We start from the raw sequence: 19260 nt of genomic DNA on the forward strand, positions 1-19260 counted from the left end.
ACTATCAGCAGAGCTGCCTACTCTAAATGACTGGAAGGCAAAGAATCCCAGAGATGGCTCCCTGGTGTAGTTCAGGAAGTTTCATGCCTGCAGCCCAACAACCCCCTTTGCAGTTTTGAAGGTGAACCAGAGGTTTACCAGGGCTAATTCAAAACTTCAAACAATTTGTTTGGTAATTCTTGGCAACAAATTGCCTCCCCAGACTACTCAACCATGGAGACACCTAGCAGTTAAAAGGACACACACAGATTGTTACAAGTGCTACAGTGCTTTTCCATCTGGGTCTTACACTAGACTGGCAGCTAGATAGAGAGAGACTGGCAAGGGAGAGAACAGAGAGTGAAGATCAGAATCAGTTTGAAAGGTACTTCATTCTTAAAGAAATCTATAGGAGATTTTTTCTTAAAAAATAATGTCTTTTGCAAAGGTTTCCCCCCCCCCCCGCCACTTGTCCTGGGCTTTGAACTCAGGGCCTGGATGCTATCCCTGAACTTTTGTGCTCAAGGCTAGCACTCTACCATGTGAGCCACAGCTCTACTTGCGGGTTTTTTTGGTAGTTAGTGGAAGGTAAGAATTTCATGGACTTTCTTGCTTTGGCTAGTTTCAAACTGTAATCCTTGGATCTCAGCCTCCTGAGTACCTAGGATTACACAGGCATGAGCCACAGGTGAGTCAAACCTTTAAAAAGGAAAGCATTCTTGGCCATGGGGAGGGGGGAAATGTAATAATCAGTAATTTATCTGTGTGGTTAGCTTTCATCCATCTCATTGTTGTACCTTTACTAGAAATATTCCCATTTCTCCAAATCCTTTCAAGACACCTCAGGTCCAGAGAGAACACAACAAGGAATGGAGAAAGGAAGGGTGGGCAAATGGAGTGATAATATTCAATGTACGTATGTGAAAATGGAGCCACGTAACTTGAAGGGGTGGGTGGTGTTGGAAAGATGTGGATACAGAAAGGGTGACCTTGATCAAGATGCATTATACTTATTAACTGATATGTTGACTTGGAACCCTTTTGGATAAGTACTTAAAGATAATAAAAAATAAACAGGGTAGCCTTTCTTCAGAGCCCTTTTTAAAATTCCAGATATACCCATTGTGACCCTAGTTCTGTCACCTAGCCGCTGTGTACTCTTGGGTAGTTATTTAACCTCCGTGTACGTCAGTGGATATTTTAACATGGAAAACGGAGATCATAACAGCATTTGCCTCACCGACTTGTGTTAAATGAGTTAGTATGTTAAAAGAGTTAGTTAAAACATCGAGTGTGGTACATAAATCATGAGTCCTCAGCACACAATTCCTGCTCTCAAGCACCTGAGAGTTCAGTTGGGGAGATTAAGGCTCAAGTAATAGGACAGGCTACTATTTGTCACTGGATTGTCTGTAGTGTCAGGCCTTCAGTTATGGTAGTGAACAAGACGACCTTGATATAATTGAAAAGGATCAAAGAAACAGAGCAAGAGGAAGAGCAGTGAGGAAGTCCTTTGAGGGTAGAGTGGTCAGAGATGGCCTCATAGAAAAGAGGTAGAAGTTGGGGCGAGGTAGATGGAGACAGAGCAGTGAGTTGGGAACAAGAGAGCAAAGACTTGGAGGCAAAAACACCCATGGGATGGAGAAGGCAGCCAGGAGCCTATACTTGAAATGCATCTGAGAAGTTCCCTTACACATCTCCATGTGGTAAAATCCTGATTGAAGAAAGAGAAGGATTTCTTAACATCCAGAAGCTGGAGCATTAAACCATGGGGTTGCTGGCAGTCATGAACACCCATTGTCTGCCAGGAAGTGTGGATCCAGGGAGAGAGGCGAGCAGAGGAAGGAGGAGGAGAGAAAGAAGGGCCAAGGGAGGGGGAGGGGAGAGGGAGGGAAGCAGGGCAGAGGAGAGGGGAGACACAAAGATAGAGAAAGGAGAGAGAGAGGGATGGGAAAGAGAAAAGAGAGACTGAAAGAGACTCCTTGCATTCATGGGCAGCAAATACTGGAAAGGCAGGAACAGGGAGTATGCTCGCTAACAGAGGCCTGACCCTGAAAGCCGGCGTAACCTAGTAGTTGTGGAGCCAGCCTGCCTGGGTCTCTGTTCCAGCTCTACCACTTACCAGCTGCCAACAAAGCACAATCCCACAATCCACTGTGCATAGTAATTTCCTATTTTCCTGGTCACCCTTCAGTGAGGGAGATGGCTCAGCTCCCATCGCCTGCTGTTCCCACACTAACACTTGAACAGTGTCTTTCCACTTCCCCAACGAAACATTCATCCAAAGCTGAGTTTCCTCTGTGATCCATGGCAAAGGGCCCAGGGAAGATAGACCCAGAATTTAGTCTGGTTAAACACAGACTCCAACTTAATTTACTTATAGTCTTAGCATCAAGAGAAAATTGCAACTGTTGTTCATGCAAGGAACTCTCTTCTGGCTGTTTCTCAAAATGTTTCACAGAAACATCCTTTATAGCATGTCACCCTTAGTTCTTTCTCAATTGTGAACATTCATTTGAGTTCCAACTGTGTTAACCCACTGAGGAGTAAGGAAAGTGGTACAAGTAGGATATCTTTAAAAAAACGTGCTAGTACTGAAGCTTGAATTCAAGGTCTCACACTCTCATTTGACTTTTCTGCTTAAGGCTGGTGTTCTACCACTTGAGCAACAGCTCCATTTCTGATTTTTGCTGGTTCATTGGAGATAAGGATCTCATGGAATTTTTCTGCCCAGTCTGGCTTTGAACCTTGGTCTTAAATCTCTGCCTTTTGAGTAGCTAGGATTATAGGCATGAGCCAGTGGTACCCACTTTATAGTTAAGATATCTGACTCGAACTTCATTGTCAAGTGGACAGTAAGACTGTGGATACAGTAAACCATTGATAAGCAGAACAATAACATGGACCACAGGACTGCTCTGAATTGCCTGTCCCATTCTACAAGGAACTTCTGTGGGATCAGCTTTCTTTATTTTTCCTTTTCTCTTTCTTTTCCTTCCTTCCTTCCTTCCTTCCTTCCTTCCTTCCTTCCTTCCTTCCTTCCTCTCTCTTCTTTCTTTCTTCCTTCCTTCCTTCCTTCCTCTCTCTTCTTTCTTTCTTTCTTTCTTTCTTTCTTTCTTTCTTTCTTTCTTTCTTTCTTTCTTTCTTTCTTTCTTTCTTTCTTTCTTCTTTCTTTCTTTCTTTTTCTTTTTCTTGTGTGCCAGTCCTGGGGCTTGAACTCAGCTCAGTGCACTGTCCCTGAGCATTTTTTTGCTCAGAGCTAGCACTCTACCACTTGAGCCATAGCTCTGCTTATGTATTTTTGGTGCTAATTGGAGATAAGCATCCACCAGACTTTCCTGCTCAAGCTGGCTTTGAACCATGATCCTCAGATTTCAGCCTCCTGAGTAGTTAGGATTACAGGTGTGAGCTACCAATCAGCTTATTTTGGGGGGGGGGTCCGGTGGTGGGGCCTGGATGCTGTCCCTCAGCTCTTCAGCTCAATGCTAGTGCTCTACCACTTGAGCCACAGCGCCACTTCCGGCTTTTTTCTTATGTGGTACTGAGGAATCGAACCCAGGGCCTCGAGCATGCAAGGCAAGTGCTCTACCACTGAGCCAACTTCCCAGCCCTCCAATCAGCTTTTTAAAATCAGTCAATATTTGAATTTCCATTCTCCCACTTTTATTTGATCCTGTGCATATATGCAAAGGTTCATCTCATTGTCATTCCTGAACATAATGGTGAATGGCAATGAGAGCATTCAGCAGGGAGAAGAGTCTCCCGGAAACAAACTTGTAAGTGATAATGCACTTGTCTTCTCAGGACAAAAATTTAACAAAATGTACACAGAATTCTGACATTCTGAGAGATTCTGATCGTCTTCTCTAGTTTGAGCATTCTATTTCTTGGTTTGGATCAATTGGATTAGTACATTAATGAGTGGAATAGTTGTATGGTACAACTTAGTTCCATTACTTGACCTCTCTAAGCCTCTATCTCTTCATCTATAGAGTGGGAACAATCAAATTCATTCTCTCTGGAGATTGTTTTGGGGGTTAAATATAGTAAAGTACTTGGTATAACTTCTGACAAACACAAGAATGACAATAATAAGTACTAGCTGTTAGTATGTAAGATAAACTAATGGCAGGCAGGGCACCGGTGGCTCACGCCTATAATCCTAGTTACTCAGGAGGCTAAGATCTGAGGATTGAGGTTCAAAGCCAGCCTGGGCAGGAAAGTCCGTGAGACTCTTATCTCCAATAAATCACTAGAAAACCGGAAGTGGCGCTGTGGCTCAAGCGGTAGAGCACTTGCCTTAAGCTGAAGAGCACAGGGACAGCACCCAAACCCAGAGTTCAAGCCCCACAACTGACAATAAATAAATAAATAAACTAATGGCATTACATGTAGTAGAAAGTAGCATGCTGTCCTGGAAGGAACAATGAATTAAATGTCAGGAGGCCTGGATTCTTATTCTGATTATATTTTAGCACTAAATAAACATAGTGGCCTTGGGTAAGTGACACAAATCTTTCTGGGTCTTAGTTTATTCACTTGTTTAAAAATGTGAAGACAGCTGGGCACTGGTGGCTCACATCTGTAATCCTAACTACTCAGGAGACTGAGATCTGACTATCTCAGGTTAAAGCCAGCCTGCACAGGAAAGTATGTGAGACTCGTATCTTCAATTAAGTACTAAAAAGCCAGAAATGACACTGTGGTTCAAAAAAAAAAGCCTTAAGCACAAAAGCACAAGGACAGCACCCAGGCCTTGAGCTCAAGCTCCTGGACTGGCACACACACACACACACACACACACACACACACACACACACACACACACACGTATGAAGATTTTAAACTATATAATTTCTATGAGCCCTTTCTATTTTCAATATCATCCTACAACAATTCCAAAACTCCTTCATTACAGAAATGTTTGTTCCGTCTGTCTCCTATTATCCCCCAAGGTGAGGAAGCTGAAATGTGTTCTAAATTATTGGTAAAAAAAAAAAAAACAAACATCTATGTGCTTATGAGAAGAAATGAAATCTCATCAGCACTGTGAACTTTCCCCCATGCCCCTGATTGTTGGGGAAGAGAAAGGCACGGCAGGAGTTCTGCCACAACCCACTGGAGAAGGTGGCCTCGCTGGTGAGCATGTCATTAGCATGCTCAGCGAGGGTGAGCGCACATACTTTGCCATCAGTGTTTACATGCGTCTGCGCTTCGCAATTGGAGCACAACGGGGTGCTTCAGAGGAACCCACACAATAGTTCTTTGATGACTTGGTCTGGAGCAATTAAAACATCCGCACTGATCTTGTTTTGCGCTTTGTGAGTATGAACTATTGCCTAAGCTTTGTTCCTGAAAACAAAACAAAACAAAAAGACTGCCTCAGGAGACTGGAAGCTTGGAGATTTCCTATGACTACAATGAGGGATATGGAAGGCTATGTGGCAAATTAATCCTTTTTTTTAATTTCTGGAACTATTAAAAGCATACTGTTCCTTGAAATTGGCTGTCTGAATCTGTTGTGGGAAAGACGTTGTCACATTTCATAGAACCCTATTGACAGACTTTCTTTTCTCTGGAAGAAAAAAAAGGAAACATCGGGAGATTAAAAAAGAAATCTGGGCAAATGTGCTGTTTGTAGAGAAAGAAATGAGCAAAGTAAGTAGTCTTCAATTTGAGAGCAACAGGATGGCCAAGGAACAGGTTTTACTGACAGAAGCAACATTCTCTCTCTGTAGGGGTCGACCAAACCATCTCATTAGCAGTTATACAGAAAACCCCAAGATTTTTCCACTCTCAACAGAAGCCTGTCAAACTAGTGTATTCATACGCTCTTTACCAAGTGCTAGAGAAGATCAGAGATATGCATGGCTTGGTAGGGTATGTGCCCGTCTATGGGCTGGCGTGTGCTTAGGATTGTGCAGAAGGTGGACTGGATCATTGCCTCTTCTTCCAGGGTCATGAGATTCTGAGGAAATGATCTTCACTGATCAAACTCACATGAAATGGATTTTTAAGATCCAAAGGACAATTTAGCCCTATGTTCTGGAGCACAATATTCTATGGACTGCTATACAGCACTGTATATTCCCATATGTTGGAATTAAATTTCTGGAGTCATTTCATAACAAGTCCTACTGTTTAAGCCTATGTGACAAAGACTCAGAAATTCTTTATATGGCTTATCTCATTTAAACTTCACAATACTCCTGTCATATACTTTGAAGTGCTATTTTATTCCAATGGTATATGAGTAAATAGTCCACAGATGGTAAATGACAAATCTATGATTCTAAAGCCATAGAATGTCATGATTGTCATTGTGGTCAGTGTCATGTCTTTCTCAGTTAGCTTGAAAGAATATGAGGAAGGAATGAGGAAGAAGTTCCACAAGCAGAAAACAGCCTCTGTCTTAGTGCCTATGACTCAACTGAAGCTGTGACTCATAGAGGGCTGAAGGTCATTCAGCAGGCTGGAAATGACCCTGGACTTTAGTATTAGCACCAATGCATGATTGCTATGGTTCTGCTTGTTGTCTCCAACTGACCTCTCTGCTCACCACTTCCCCAAAGTTATACATTCTTTAGTCCTCTACTCCTGTCTTTGCTCTGATAAATGTGCTCAAAAGTGACAAATGAGGCACCTGAGTGTGCTGTTTAGAGAATGCGGAAGGCAGAGGTGGGTACTGAGACACCAGAGGGGTTGCCAAAGAAGTCATTTCTACAATCCAGGAATTGGGCTGCTCCGAAGACCAGTCTCAGAATTTGTGTGATTGGTGAGAATAGGTACTTTGTCCGTGTGATGGGGCTAGTGTGAATCAGGCAATGCACTTTCCTCCCACAGAATGCTGAGAAAATAGAATGCATCAAACCCTATTCTCATGAGCAGGTGCAAAATTTTAAAAAAAATCACTACATTATGTAATGCACTGCAATTCCCACATTGGGTGAAACTGGGCTGATTAATCTATTTACATCTGGTTTGCAGAGGTGTTGCAGAGATAAAAAGAACCTAATGGTGGGTGTTCATTTCCAGCAATCTCTGTATTAAATCATTCATTTTCTATTTGCCAGTTGTAGACATAATGGGAATTTCCAGTTGTAATGGGTTGTGGGAAAGAGAATGGGTTGTAGGGGGAGAATAAGGAAGGGAAAGCATGTATCTCCCAAACACAGAGCTTTAACATCTGAACTGGGTAAGCCTCCAGCATGTTCAACTTAGGTTTTTCATTCCTACCAGCATGCCATGCTCATTCTTGTCTATGTGTATTGTAGGGCCACTCAGCACTTTACACTGAAGTATAACTGGCTATAGAGGAAATAGGTATCCTCCCTCCCCTCTTTCCCCACCCCAGCAAAGAGGCCTATTCACACCTACCAGGGTCACAGGGCAACAAGCACCATCTAGCTAGGGACCACTGTGGGTAGTATCAATTTCCTAACTCAAGTTTAGGTTATTTTTCCATTTTTCCCCCTTCCACTCTTTATCCCACCATCTCCCATCCTAAGAACACAGATAAGACACATACTCTGTGCCCCTCATCTCCAGGTGAAGGTAGGGTAGTATGACACAGCCTCAGGCACTTGCCAGTCTGGCTTGCCTACTCCTGGATGAATGAGCTTTGGCCTTCATTTATCCCAGTTATATAACCGTTGGTCAGCCTATTCCCACAAAGCTCTTTTCTGACCTAGTTGCACCTCTCAATTTAATGATTTCATAGGTTACAAGAGGTGCCAATGCCAGGTTGCTATAGAAACCCTTGCTCTGCTGACCTTCCCCCCTTCTCCTAATAAAAAAGTGAAATAACAGAAAAGTAAACCACGATTCAACAAGGAATTGAGTACATTTTAAGTACAATGTGGTCTTTCACACTAGGGAATGCTTGAAAAGCTTTCTACCTCAGAAAAAAATTTCCATTTGTCTCCTGGGTTTCTTGTTCTTCTTTTGTATTTATACATTCCCAACCAAGTAAGCCAAGTGAGTTTTCTAAAAGGAGAAATAATGAAGTGGAAAGTATCCCTTAGTTGTGTATGTATTATGCTAAAGGACCATCTTCACTGTCATGTCCAGACTAGTGAAATGGCTAGTAGGCAAGGAAGTTGACAACACATAGTGGAAGAGAGCTGGAAGCGTCTGAACTAGGGCAAACCTGAAGTCTCAAATTCATTTCCAGAGGCCTCTGTATTAATCAGATTTTCTACCTGCCACCTGTACATATAATGAGAATTTCCAGTTGTTATAATAGGTAAACCACCGGCATCCTCAGACTCAGCTTTTTGTATCCTGGACTACATATTTCCCAAAGTTCCCCTCAAATAAAAATTTAAAAAAAATTTCAGAGCCACATACATTTTTCAATGAATGAAACGTGTATCAGAGAGAGACTTCTGCTATTTATGCTCCTGTACTGTAGACTGTGTAAATAGAAGTAATGTACTTGCTTTGTAGACTCAGCTTCGAGACAGGCCATTGATCTACTCAAAGTCTCTCTTCTTTGATCCACCTCCCCATTTCCCACTGTAATTGTTTGCTGCCCTTAATTGACAGATAGATCTATATTCTTCCTATATATTCTGGAGTGGCCGCTGTGTCCAAGACTCAGCTTTTCTTCATTTCCAAGGAATGGAGAATCAAAATTTACACATAAATAATGTACCATTGTTATAATCTTGTAGTCTTCATGGATGAGGACAAGTAGGGCTGAGATAGGGACAGGAGTGATCATTTTACGGCAGCTTTCATCCAGAGCTTGAATGGAGCAGTACTCAGAGCTTACTTTTAAGGACCCCACATAGGGCTGAAGGGTATTTGTGTCACCTACTGGCCTAGCCAAGGCATTAACCAAGAAAAAAAAAAAGGACAAAAAGGAAACTAGGAAAGTAAAAGTTAAGCCTTATACTGAATCACATGTTCCCTTGCTGGAATCTATGCCAATGGAGCACTGTTCAAAATTACTTAACAACCTAGAACTCTGAGGCTACTCTCTATCCAACTTCAAATGCCCTGATGCTCTAGAATGTTTGAACTTGAGTTATTCTCAAGGTGGGGAGATTCTTCTGCATCCATTGCCTTAAAGCCTCCAGATTATATAAACCACAGCTGTCTATTCCATTTATGACAACTGTTTTCTTTCCTTCCTACAGTCATTCTCTCCATTTCTGAGCAATGTAATCATTTACCAAAAATGTCCATCACACTGGGTGCCAGTGGCTCATGCCTGTAATGCTGGCTACTCAGGAAACTGAGATCTGAGGATCATGATTTGACCTACCCCAAGCAGGAAAGTCTATGAGACTTTTATCTCCAATGAACTACTAGAAAGGCTGGAAGTAGAGCTGTGGCTCAAGTGGTAGTGCTAGCCATGAGCAAAAGAAGCTCAGGGACATTGCCCATGCCCTAAGTTCAAGCCCCAGGACTGGCAAAATAAAAAGGTCCATCACACCAATCCACATTTGGATTCTTTTGGTCCAAGTCCTAAGGTGTTTTGTGAGCCCTGCAGCAGACAAGTTAAAGGTATTGTATGCAGATATTGTATAAAGGTGGTCTTATGAAAATGTATGTATAACTAATGTAGTAATAGCTGTGATTTGTTAAAGCGCCCCCCCTACCCCGCCCAGTAGAGGCACTGTGTTAAGTGATTTCTGACCCATTTAATTTAATGTCCCTAACAACTCTAATGCTGTAGATGAGGAAAGTGGGGTTCAACAAAAGTTAAATCACTGCCCAAAGTAATGTATGTAGTAATAAGTGAAGAGGCTTATATCCCCTTTCTTTAATGTATTTACATTAGGGAACAGGATACTGCACTAGGACTGTGCTATAACCATGTGGTTGGGGAAAGGGAAGTCTATTCCTGCTGTCTGGATCTTGTTTGCTTATACAGGAACCAAGCTTATACCTCCATTCCATATATAGCATTCTGCACCAGCTCAGACCAATCCCAACATCAAACCTGATAATGTGGGAAGGGGAGAGAATGCAGGCAAGAATTCTTTGTATATGCCACTAAATTGAGAAAAATAAGGGAAGGGGTGGGTCAAAGTGGGATGTTGAGGGATGACAAAGATCAAGATGTATTGCTTACATAAACTGCTTTGCTAAATGGCAAAAATCAATACATAACCTAAAATTAAGAAAAGTGAAGGAAGGGGTGGGTTGGGGGTAGGGTACATGAGAATGATGAAAGGGGTGACATTGAGCAAGATGCACTGTATTTGTAAACTGCTCGGTTGAATGGCAACTCCTTTGTACAAGTACTTCAAGATAGTAAAATATTCAAAGAAAGTAAGTTGAGAGAAAATGAAAACAAACAAAATCTGGTAATATGGTGCCCTGAAAGAATAGTATCCATTAATCAAGTGCAGATGATCATTAAGCTTTTGCCTATATTATAGTACCTGGATCATCTCAACCCCCTTCTTGCCTGTTTCTGACTAGCAGTGGTGATAGAAGAAATAAGAATGATTACTTGAAGGTCATGGCATGACCTTCGTACCGTAACAGTGGATAGTTTCTATGTGAACAATGCATCAAAACTGCCTTCATAAACATTATGAAGTAATGCATATAAAAGTATAATGTCACCAGATGCCAGTGGCTCATGCTTGTAATCCTAGCGACTCAAGAGACTGAGATCTGAGGATTCAAGTTTGAAGCCAGCCCAGGCAGAAAAGTCTGTGAGACTCTTATTTCCAATGAATCACCAGAAGACCAGAAATGGTGCTGTGGCTCAAAGTTGTAGAGCACTAGTGTTGAGCAAAAAAGCTCAAGGACAGAGCTGAGGCCCTGAGTTCAAGCCCCATGGCCTACAAAAGAAAAAAAAGGTATAATGATAATGGTAACAACTCAGTTCTCCATAGTTCTAATGTTTCACTCTGTCATTACAACATACCCACACTTTGGGGATTTTCAAGTTCTGACACTGAAGGAAACAAATCAGCATTAAACAAGCTAGTGCTTGCCCTCAACTCCTCATCCCTCTTCTCCCCCTGTGCTGAAATCTTTGGCCCATTGCAACTAGAAAAAGCACTATTTAGATAAAACTGTGGCTTAGTTTTGTGTGTGTGTGTGTGTGTGTGTGTGTGTGTGTATGTGTGTAAGAGAGGGAGAGAGAGAGAGAGAGAGAGAGAGAGAGAGAGAGAGAGAGAGAGAGAGAGAGAGAGAGAGAGAGAGAGAGAGAGAGAGAGAGAGAGAGAGTCCTAGGGCTTGAACTCAGGGCTTGGGCACTATCCTTGAGCTTTTTTGCTCAACACTAGCTCTACTACTTGAGCCATAGTTCCACTTCCAGCTTTTTGGTGGTTAATTTTAGATCAAAGTCTCATGGACATTTGTGCTCAGGCTAGCTTCAATCAATGATCCTCAGATCTAAGCCTCCTAAATAGCTAGAATTACAGGTGTGAGCCACTGGCACTGTAAGAATTTTACCCTATCTGACCTAACTGTACACTTTTAAAAACAAATGGTCCTTCAAGTGTTTTGGCACATTCAAATGCAGATCTTTGAACTCTGAGAAGTGAGGTATGCAGGCTAGTTGAGAACATCTATGATCCACTAAACAAAACCATTCCATCTAAAAAGTTAAACAGTTAAAATCCAATTCCTAATTTCACTGAGGAGAAATACTTCTAACCAGACTGTATAGATAATATTTGCCTATAATAGATTGCACAGGGCTGGGATGTAGCTCAGTGGCAAAGCACTTGCCTAGCAAGTGCAACATCCTGGGTTTGATCCCAGTATTAAAAAAGAAAAGACAAAATAGCCTCCACATTTATCCGATTCATCTTTTCATTCTAGAGCAATAATTCTTTCAGCCTTATTCTGCATTGTGCATACAATATTTGTCTGCAATAGATTGCAAAAAACTTGACACTTCCCTGATTTATCTTTTCATTATAGAGCAATATTTTTTCAGTCTTACTTTTCATTACACACAGAAATGGATGATTTTACACAATAAACCTAGCATCTGCTCATTTAAGTATTTTATGATGTTTAATTCAAACTGAAAACGTGGACTTTGTGAAAAGAGATGATCTTAGCATTATTCTGAAAGTCTTTTAATATCCACTTGGACAAATATGAAGATGGTTCAAGAGCTGGGTTCAATGTAAAAAATACACATTTCTACTTCCGTTATTTCCCCTGGATGCATGGTAAACCACATCAATAAATAAAGCAATGACCGTTTCAGTAATGTTCTCTTAGTTATAAACACACACATAGAAAAAAACGGATACAGTAGTGCAAAAAATAAAGTATTAAAACAAGGAAAAACTCTGAACATTTTACACAATGCTCTAAAAAACCTGAACCATTGGAATGAAACCTCAAGTCACTGAAGTACTATAACAACATTATTAGTGTCTTTTCATTTCAACCACACAGTCACTCGTCTATGAAAGAAAGAAAAAAAAAAAAACTAAAGCAAAATCACTTTAGGTTTTCAGACACTTTTATGTTAAACTTCCAATTGTTTTTTCCTGGGCTCTTAAATGCTTTTGCTGTTGATATGGTTGGCAGCATGTCAAGGAGTTATCTTTAAACAGAAAATTTTAAACAGGACACATTCTTTTGATCTTTCTACTTGATTTCTGTGTGATCAATAGGTGGTAATGCTTCTATTTGGTAGTCCCTTTTGTTAAGATGTTATTGCAATTAGATATACTGATAAGACCTCCCATCTTCACACACTCCACTGTGGCTATTTTTTATGTCCATACATGAAGGCCAGGACTCGGCTAATACCATTCAGGCGATCCTTTAAGGACTTCATTGCTAGAAAAGGGAGTTGTGCTCGATTTTCCAAAGGAAGCACAGCTAACATCCACCAGCACCAGGCTGGGCCATTTGGATTAATCTGTAATAGAGAAACACATTGGGTTCATCTTAATTCCATGCAAGCCATATCAATTTTCAGATATCCAAGTGCCCTAAACAAACACCCCAGGCTGAAGTGCTTCTATATGTAGAAAAGACTACTAGTTGCCTCCATACTTATTTCCTGTTCTTTTAGCTGGGTGTATAGCCACGCCGTTGAAGGAGGGGAGAATGCCCACCTCAGACTCCATGAGTTCATAGGACAAAAATTCTACCTATTAAGATGTAGAAAGAAGTGACATGTGTAGCTTCAAATTTCTATTTTGGGAAAAGCACGTGCTCTCTGCCTTGCTTCTTTCTCCCTATTTCTCCTAGCAAGATTATAGATATGATAGTGATTACCTTCCCCAAAGTAACATTCTAACTATGGTAGAGCTTTGTGATAAAGGAGCCTAAATCCCTGAATATTCCCTTACAACAGAGCTGAACTATCCTTCTAGAACTGAGGTCTTCCATCTCATTTGAAGGAATTTACTCAAAGTCATTTGAAGGAATTTACTCAAAGTCATTTTTGATACTTGTTAAAAACAAACAAACCAATGTTCTAACCAATCTACCATGCCCCTCCTAATCAGTGTAATTTTATAAGCTGGAATATTTACTAGTCTTTTCTACTTCTGAGACTTGATTTAGATGCCTTGGATGGACACATATAACACACAGGCCTTTGATTCCCATGATACCTTTATTTGGATATGTCTCTTAGATCCCTTCATTTTCTTGCTCTACCTGAATATAATAGTCTGAATATACCATGTCATTACACACAGACACAGACATGGACACAGTTAAGAACAGTAACCCCATTTTGCAAAAATGCCAGTCAGAAAACACATTTACATTAAGCTAGGTTCAGTGGCTCACACCTGTAATCCTAGCTACTTGGGGGGTAGAGATCCAGGAGGACTGAAGCTCGAGGCCAGCTTGGATTAAAGAGTTCACAAAAGACCCCATCCCAATAAAATCTGTGTCTCATAGCACCCCAGATACCTGGGAAATATAAATAGGACCATTCCTAGCATAAAAATGAGACCTTACCTAAAAAAAATAAAGCATAAAGGATTGAAAGCATGGCTCCTATGGTACAGAACCTGCCTAGCAAGTTTGAGGCGGAGTTTAACCTTCAATACTAAAGGGGAAAAGAAGTAAAAGAGAAAGAAAACATTTACGTTTACCTCCAGCTTTCCCTTTAATAAAGAACTTTCTCATTCCTTATCAGCCCTTTACCACAATTTTGCTTTTGTTTCTTGAGTATATATTTTAGATATTGGTAACTTACTTCTTCCTAAACCCCAATGAGTTTTCTTCCCACAACTTTCAGAAAGTTGCTTTTAGGGATGTAAAGAACCATATTGCAGTCTACCTCCCCTAGGTTTGTGATTATTTGGTCTGGTTTATTCCCGATCCCACTGCCCTCTGTTTCTCTGTGCCTTGAGCATCATCTGGATTCTTGTTTTGGTCCCTGAGTACAGTCTGCAACATGTCTGCCCTCCTCTGACCACTTCTGGATATCAGATTGACACGGAGCCTTCTTTCCCAGGATCATCAGTAGATGAGCCCATGACAACATTGGTAGTGGTTTCTAAGACGCCTTTTCATAAGGCCTAGGACATTCTTATTCCTGGGATAGCCAGGCCTGCAGTATTGGTTTATCAAAGTTGGATGGATTCTTGTTTTTCACAGGGGCTGCCATTGCAATGCAATGTGGTAATAAAACTAAAATAAAAGGAAATGAAATCCATGGTCTCTGCTTGCTATGTCATTAAGTCCTTATGAATCACACTGGTTTGTTCTTTGGAAGATGTGGTTAACACGGCTGATCTCTACCTTTTGCATGATTGGGGAGAACTGCTTCCAAGCAGGTGAAGGGAAATATTAAGCCTGATGAGGAGTTTGCTCAGTTATGAGTCACCATGGCTCAGAGCCAAGAGCCAGCTCACTAGGAAGCACCCACTGACTGGCCTTCCTCCTTTCAAAATTCATGATACACCGGGCGCTGGTGGCTCACGCTTATAATCCTAACTACTCAGGAGGCTGAGATCTAAGGATCATGGTTCAAAGCCAATCCGGGCAGTAAAGTCTATGAGACTCCTATTTCCAATAAACCACCAGAAAACCAGAAGTAGCACTGTGGCTCAAGTGGTAGAGCGCTCACCTTGATCTGAAGAGCTCAGGGAAAGTGCCCCAGGCCCACAGTTCAAGCTCTACAATGGACCAAAAAAACCCACCAAAAACCCAAAACCTCATGATGCCTTTTCAGGGAGGAAAGAAGCTACTTTGTGCTCTAAAGAAAGCGAGACATTTCAGCCCATTGGGGAACAAGTAGATGTTTACATACCTCATGGTACAAGAGGAATTGGGGAACATTAGGAATCTCTCTCATTTCATAGAAAAGTTGAGAAAGAAGTAGCGATTTATCTAAAGTCATAATACTAGAAAGCTGGGTCTCACAGTATCCCAGATACCTGGGAAATATAAATAGGGCCATCCCTAGCATAAACATGAGACCTTACTTAAAAAAAAGTAAAGCAAGGCTGGGAAGGTGGTTCAGTGATAGAGTGCTTGCCTTACATGTATGAGGCCCTGGGTTCGATTCCTCAGCACAATATAAGCAGTAAAAGCTGGAAGTGGCGCTTTGGCTCAAGTGGTAGAGTGCTAGCCTTGAGCTGAAAAGCTGAGGGACAGTGCCCAGGCCCAGAGTTCAGGCCCCATGACCGGAAGAAAAAAAACGCATAAAGGATTGAAAGTAGTATTTGGGGATCGGTCAAAATACATACATGCTAGGCTAAATGTGGTGGCTCACACCTGTAATTCCACTGGTAGAAATCTGTAGGATCATAGCTCAAAACCAGAAGGCCAAGGTTAACAAGACCTAATCTCTACAAATAAGACAGGATAGTTCATACTCCTAATTCCTACTACCCTGAAGGTCTAGATAGGAAGAACATAGTTTGATTCATCTTGACAGTCAAAAAGCAAGAACCTGCCAGGCACCTGTGGCTCATGCCTATAATCCTAGTTACTCAAGAGGCTGAGGTGTAAGGATTGTGCTTCAAAGCCAGCCTGGGCAGAAAAGTTCGTGAGATTATTTCCAATTAACTAGCAAAGAAAAGCCAGAAGTGGAGTTGTGGCTCAAGTTAGAGTGCTCGCCTTGAACAGCATAGCTCAGGAACAGACCTTGATTTCAAGCCCCAGGACCAGCACCAAAAAAAGGGAAGAAACTATTTAAAAAATAACTTAAAGCTGGGTGCCAGTGGCTCACGCCTATAATCCTAGCTACTCAGGAGGTTGAGATCTGAGGATCACTGTTCAAAGTCAGCCCGGGCAGGAAAGTCTGTGAGACTCTTATCTCCAGTAAACCACTGGAAAAACCAGAAGTGGCCCTATGGCTCAAGCAGTAGAGCGCTGGCCTTGAGCTGAAGAGCGCTCAAGCCCAGAGTTCAAGCCCCAACGACCGACAAAAAAAAAAAAAACTTAAGCAAAAAGGGCTATATACTAGATTAACATCCTGAACTTTTTTTTCCAAGATCATTAGCACATATTTAAGCTGATGTTAATACTTACAGAACTCCCTGAAAGTATCCCTTGATTTAAACCAGGTAAGCAAAGTTTGTTGAAACCTGACTCTCTCTACTATACTGGGGAGCTTCTGACCTATAGCTTGAGACAAAAAATGCCACCATCCCCCACACCCAAGAAAATGGATCCTGTTGAACCTACTGAACTATTCTCTGGCATAGCTCAGCCAAGGATACACTTAAAAGACAAGATCATTATTCTCAGGATTTGTTCCCCAGTGAAGACAATAGTACGCAGTCCTGTAAAGCTGGATGAGCCTAGTTGTGTACTTTCTGTGCCCATGCAACTATTCTCTTAGAGGGTAGCTGCTCCTAGCTCCATACTGCTACAGCAGCAGAGGAGGGCTCTAGAAGATTCTTGGCTTTGGTCTCAACTCTCTAATGCCCTAGCATTTGGGGCTATCTTGTCACCCTAACAGAACCTTGGTGTGGATCTGGACTCCCATGGAAGGCCTTATCTTTTTTCTTTTTTTTTTTTTTTTGTGCTGGTCCTGGGGCTTGAACTCTGAGCCTGGGTGCTTTCCCTGAGTTTTTTTTTTTTTTTTTTTTTGCTCAAGGTGAAGCACTTTTTACCACTTGAGCCACAGATCTATTTCTAGATTTTTTTTGGTAGTTCATTGGAAATAAAGAGTTTCACTGACTTTTCTGTTTCTCGCTTTGAACTGTAATCATCAGATCTCAGCCTCCTGAGTAGGGCTAGGATTACAGGTGTGAGCTTGAAGGTTTTTTCCATTGGCAGTATGTAGGTTCCTAGTCTCTCACTTCCCTTATCTGTCAACACATGTATTGGATCCTAGTTCCTACTCTTTACCTTAGGTACCCCAATTCTGAATTGGGATCTTTTTTGTCTTTCCTATGATGTTAAATGCCCAGAAGTATAATATCTAAATTGGATCTATCATCTCTACCTGATTTTCCCATCTAATCACAAATCCCAAGGACTCTCAATTAGTGGGGAATAAACAGACACTGATAAATGTTAGAGACAGGCATTTGATGTACCTGAGGATCATCATCTTTTTCTGGAAATGGACCAAAGTGACTGATGATTCGATTTTTCATAGATGGTTTCAGTGAATGGAACCATGTTGATGCTTGCTTATAAACAGAGTTATGTAACTCTACAAGCTCAATGTAATCTTCTCCTTGAACCTGAAAGAATCAAAGTGGAAGTGAAACGTGCATCTTCTCTATCCCTCCAAGAGTTGTGGCACCTGACACTCTGGAACATCCATCTTGTCTTCCTCTGGGAAGGCTTACCCATCCAGCTTTCTCAGCCAGGTGCTGGGCTGTGTATAAATATGACTAGAGATAGGAGGAAAGGAAGGAGGATGGCTCAGCTGAGAAGCATGGCTGAGAAGAAAAGAGACTCAAACTGCCCATACTGGAGGCATGTGATTAAAGCAAGTTATGTATTACATGCCTCTGCTGTGTTCATTTTCATATTGATTTTCCCTTTGCTGTCTGGAAGGGTTAACTATCTTCAAAATCAAATGCATTTGTTCTTTGATCAAGTATTCATTAATCTACAGAGTAAATATAAGTATAAACAAATGAGATTATTGTCTTCTCCATCTACCCATTAACTCAAAAAACAAAGGATTGGGACTTATCATCCTTCTGCTTCTGGAAATGATGGATGACTGCTTTCAAGGGCAGGAGTCAATGGTCAGAATGGATACATTTTTTTAAAAAAGCATGTGTGACTCTACAATGATCTCAAAGGAAAAAAGTTAGAAAATATAAATAAATACATTAGCCAGGTGCTGGTAGCTCATGCTTGTAATCCTAGCTACTCAGGTGGCTGAGATCTGAGGATCACAGTTCAAAGCCAGCCCGGACAGGAAAGTCTGTGAGACTCTTATCTCCAATAAACTGCCAGAAAACCAGAAGTGGTGCTGTGGCTCAAGTAGGTAGAGTGTTAGCCTTTGGCAAAAGAGCTCAGGGACAGAGCCCAGGCCCTTGAGTTCAAAGCCCACAACTGACTAAAATACATACATGGAACTGGGCACTGGTGGCTCCTGCCTGCAATCCTAGCTACTCAGAAGGCTGAGATCTGAGGATCACAGTTCAAAGCCAGCCCAAGCAAGAAAGTCTGTGAGACTGTTATCTCCAATTAACCACCAGAAAACCAGAAGTGGTGCTGTGGCTAAAGTGGTAGAGTGCTAGCCTTGAGCTGAAATGCTGAGGGACAGGGCCCAGGCCCAGAGTTCAAGTCCCATGACTGACAAATAAATAAATAAATAAATATATAAATAAATCGATAGGTAAATTATACATGTGTGTAGATTTCACTCCAAATCTGTCCCTGGCAGAGATCTAAGTTGGGCTGACTGGGCCCCAGAGTTAGTTTGCAGTAGCATTTCTCATGTATGACAGCAACTCAGCAACTAAGCAAGGAGCACAAGGATAGTGGGTACTCTCACTGCTGTTCTGCAGCTGGACAGCACTCCAGCTGCATTTCACATTTGCTGCACAATTTGGTGAGAAATCACAAGAGACCTCCCACCCACTACCTCCTGAGAGTCCAGAGAAATCCTTTGCAATCATCTTTGCATGATAGTCTGGGTTTGGGATTGGCATTGACCACTCACTTTTTGATCTTCGATGTATTCAATGTCCGCTGTGTTATAGCCATCGCGCTGGCCTTGTTGCAGTACTTTGAAGCGCCTCTTGCCTATGCTGTCAACCACTGAGCGGCCATCGGCAAAGAATTGAACATGTCTGATCTCTAGGATACATCCATAATCTGCAAAGCTGTTTATTGAGAATGAAATCAAGAAAGTAGAGATGTGTTGAGTTCTATTTCCTGGCCTGGACCCTG

General features: G+C 41.6%; 1 protein-coding gene across 3 annotated transcripts in view; it reads right to left on the reverse strand.

Annotated features, from left to right (window-relative positions):
* Positions 1–12022: 12022 nt before the first annotated feature.
* Lonrf3 (LON peptidase N-terminal domain and ring finger 3) overlaps positions 12023–19260 on the reverse strand; it is a 39264-nt gene continuing 32026 nt past the window's right edge. For all 3 annotated transcript variants that reach the window (XM_070039844.1, XM_070039843.1, XM_070039842.1), the window contains 3 exons: positions 19031–19193; positions 17439–17588; positions 12023–12838 (listed from right to left, as the gene is read on the reverse strand). In XM_070039844.1, coding sequence (XP_069895945.1) covers positions 12683–12838; positions 17439–17588; positions 19031–19193 — 469 coding nt within the window. In that variant the 3' untranslated portion in view covers positions 12023–12682. The remainder of the gene's footprint in view (positions 12839–17438; positions 17589–19030; positions 19194–19260) is intronic.

The sequence above is a fragment of the Dipodomys merriami genome, unplaced genomic scaffold (genome assembly GCF_024711535.1).
Source record: "Dipodomys merriami isolate MVZ:Mamm:240054 unplaced genomic scaffold, mDipMer1.0.p SCAF_3, whole genome shotgun sequence".
Lineage (NCBI taxonomy): Eukaryota > Metazoa > Chordata > Mammalia > Rodentia > Heteromyidae > Dipodomys > Dipodomys merriami.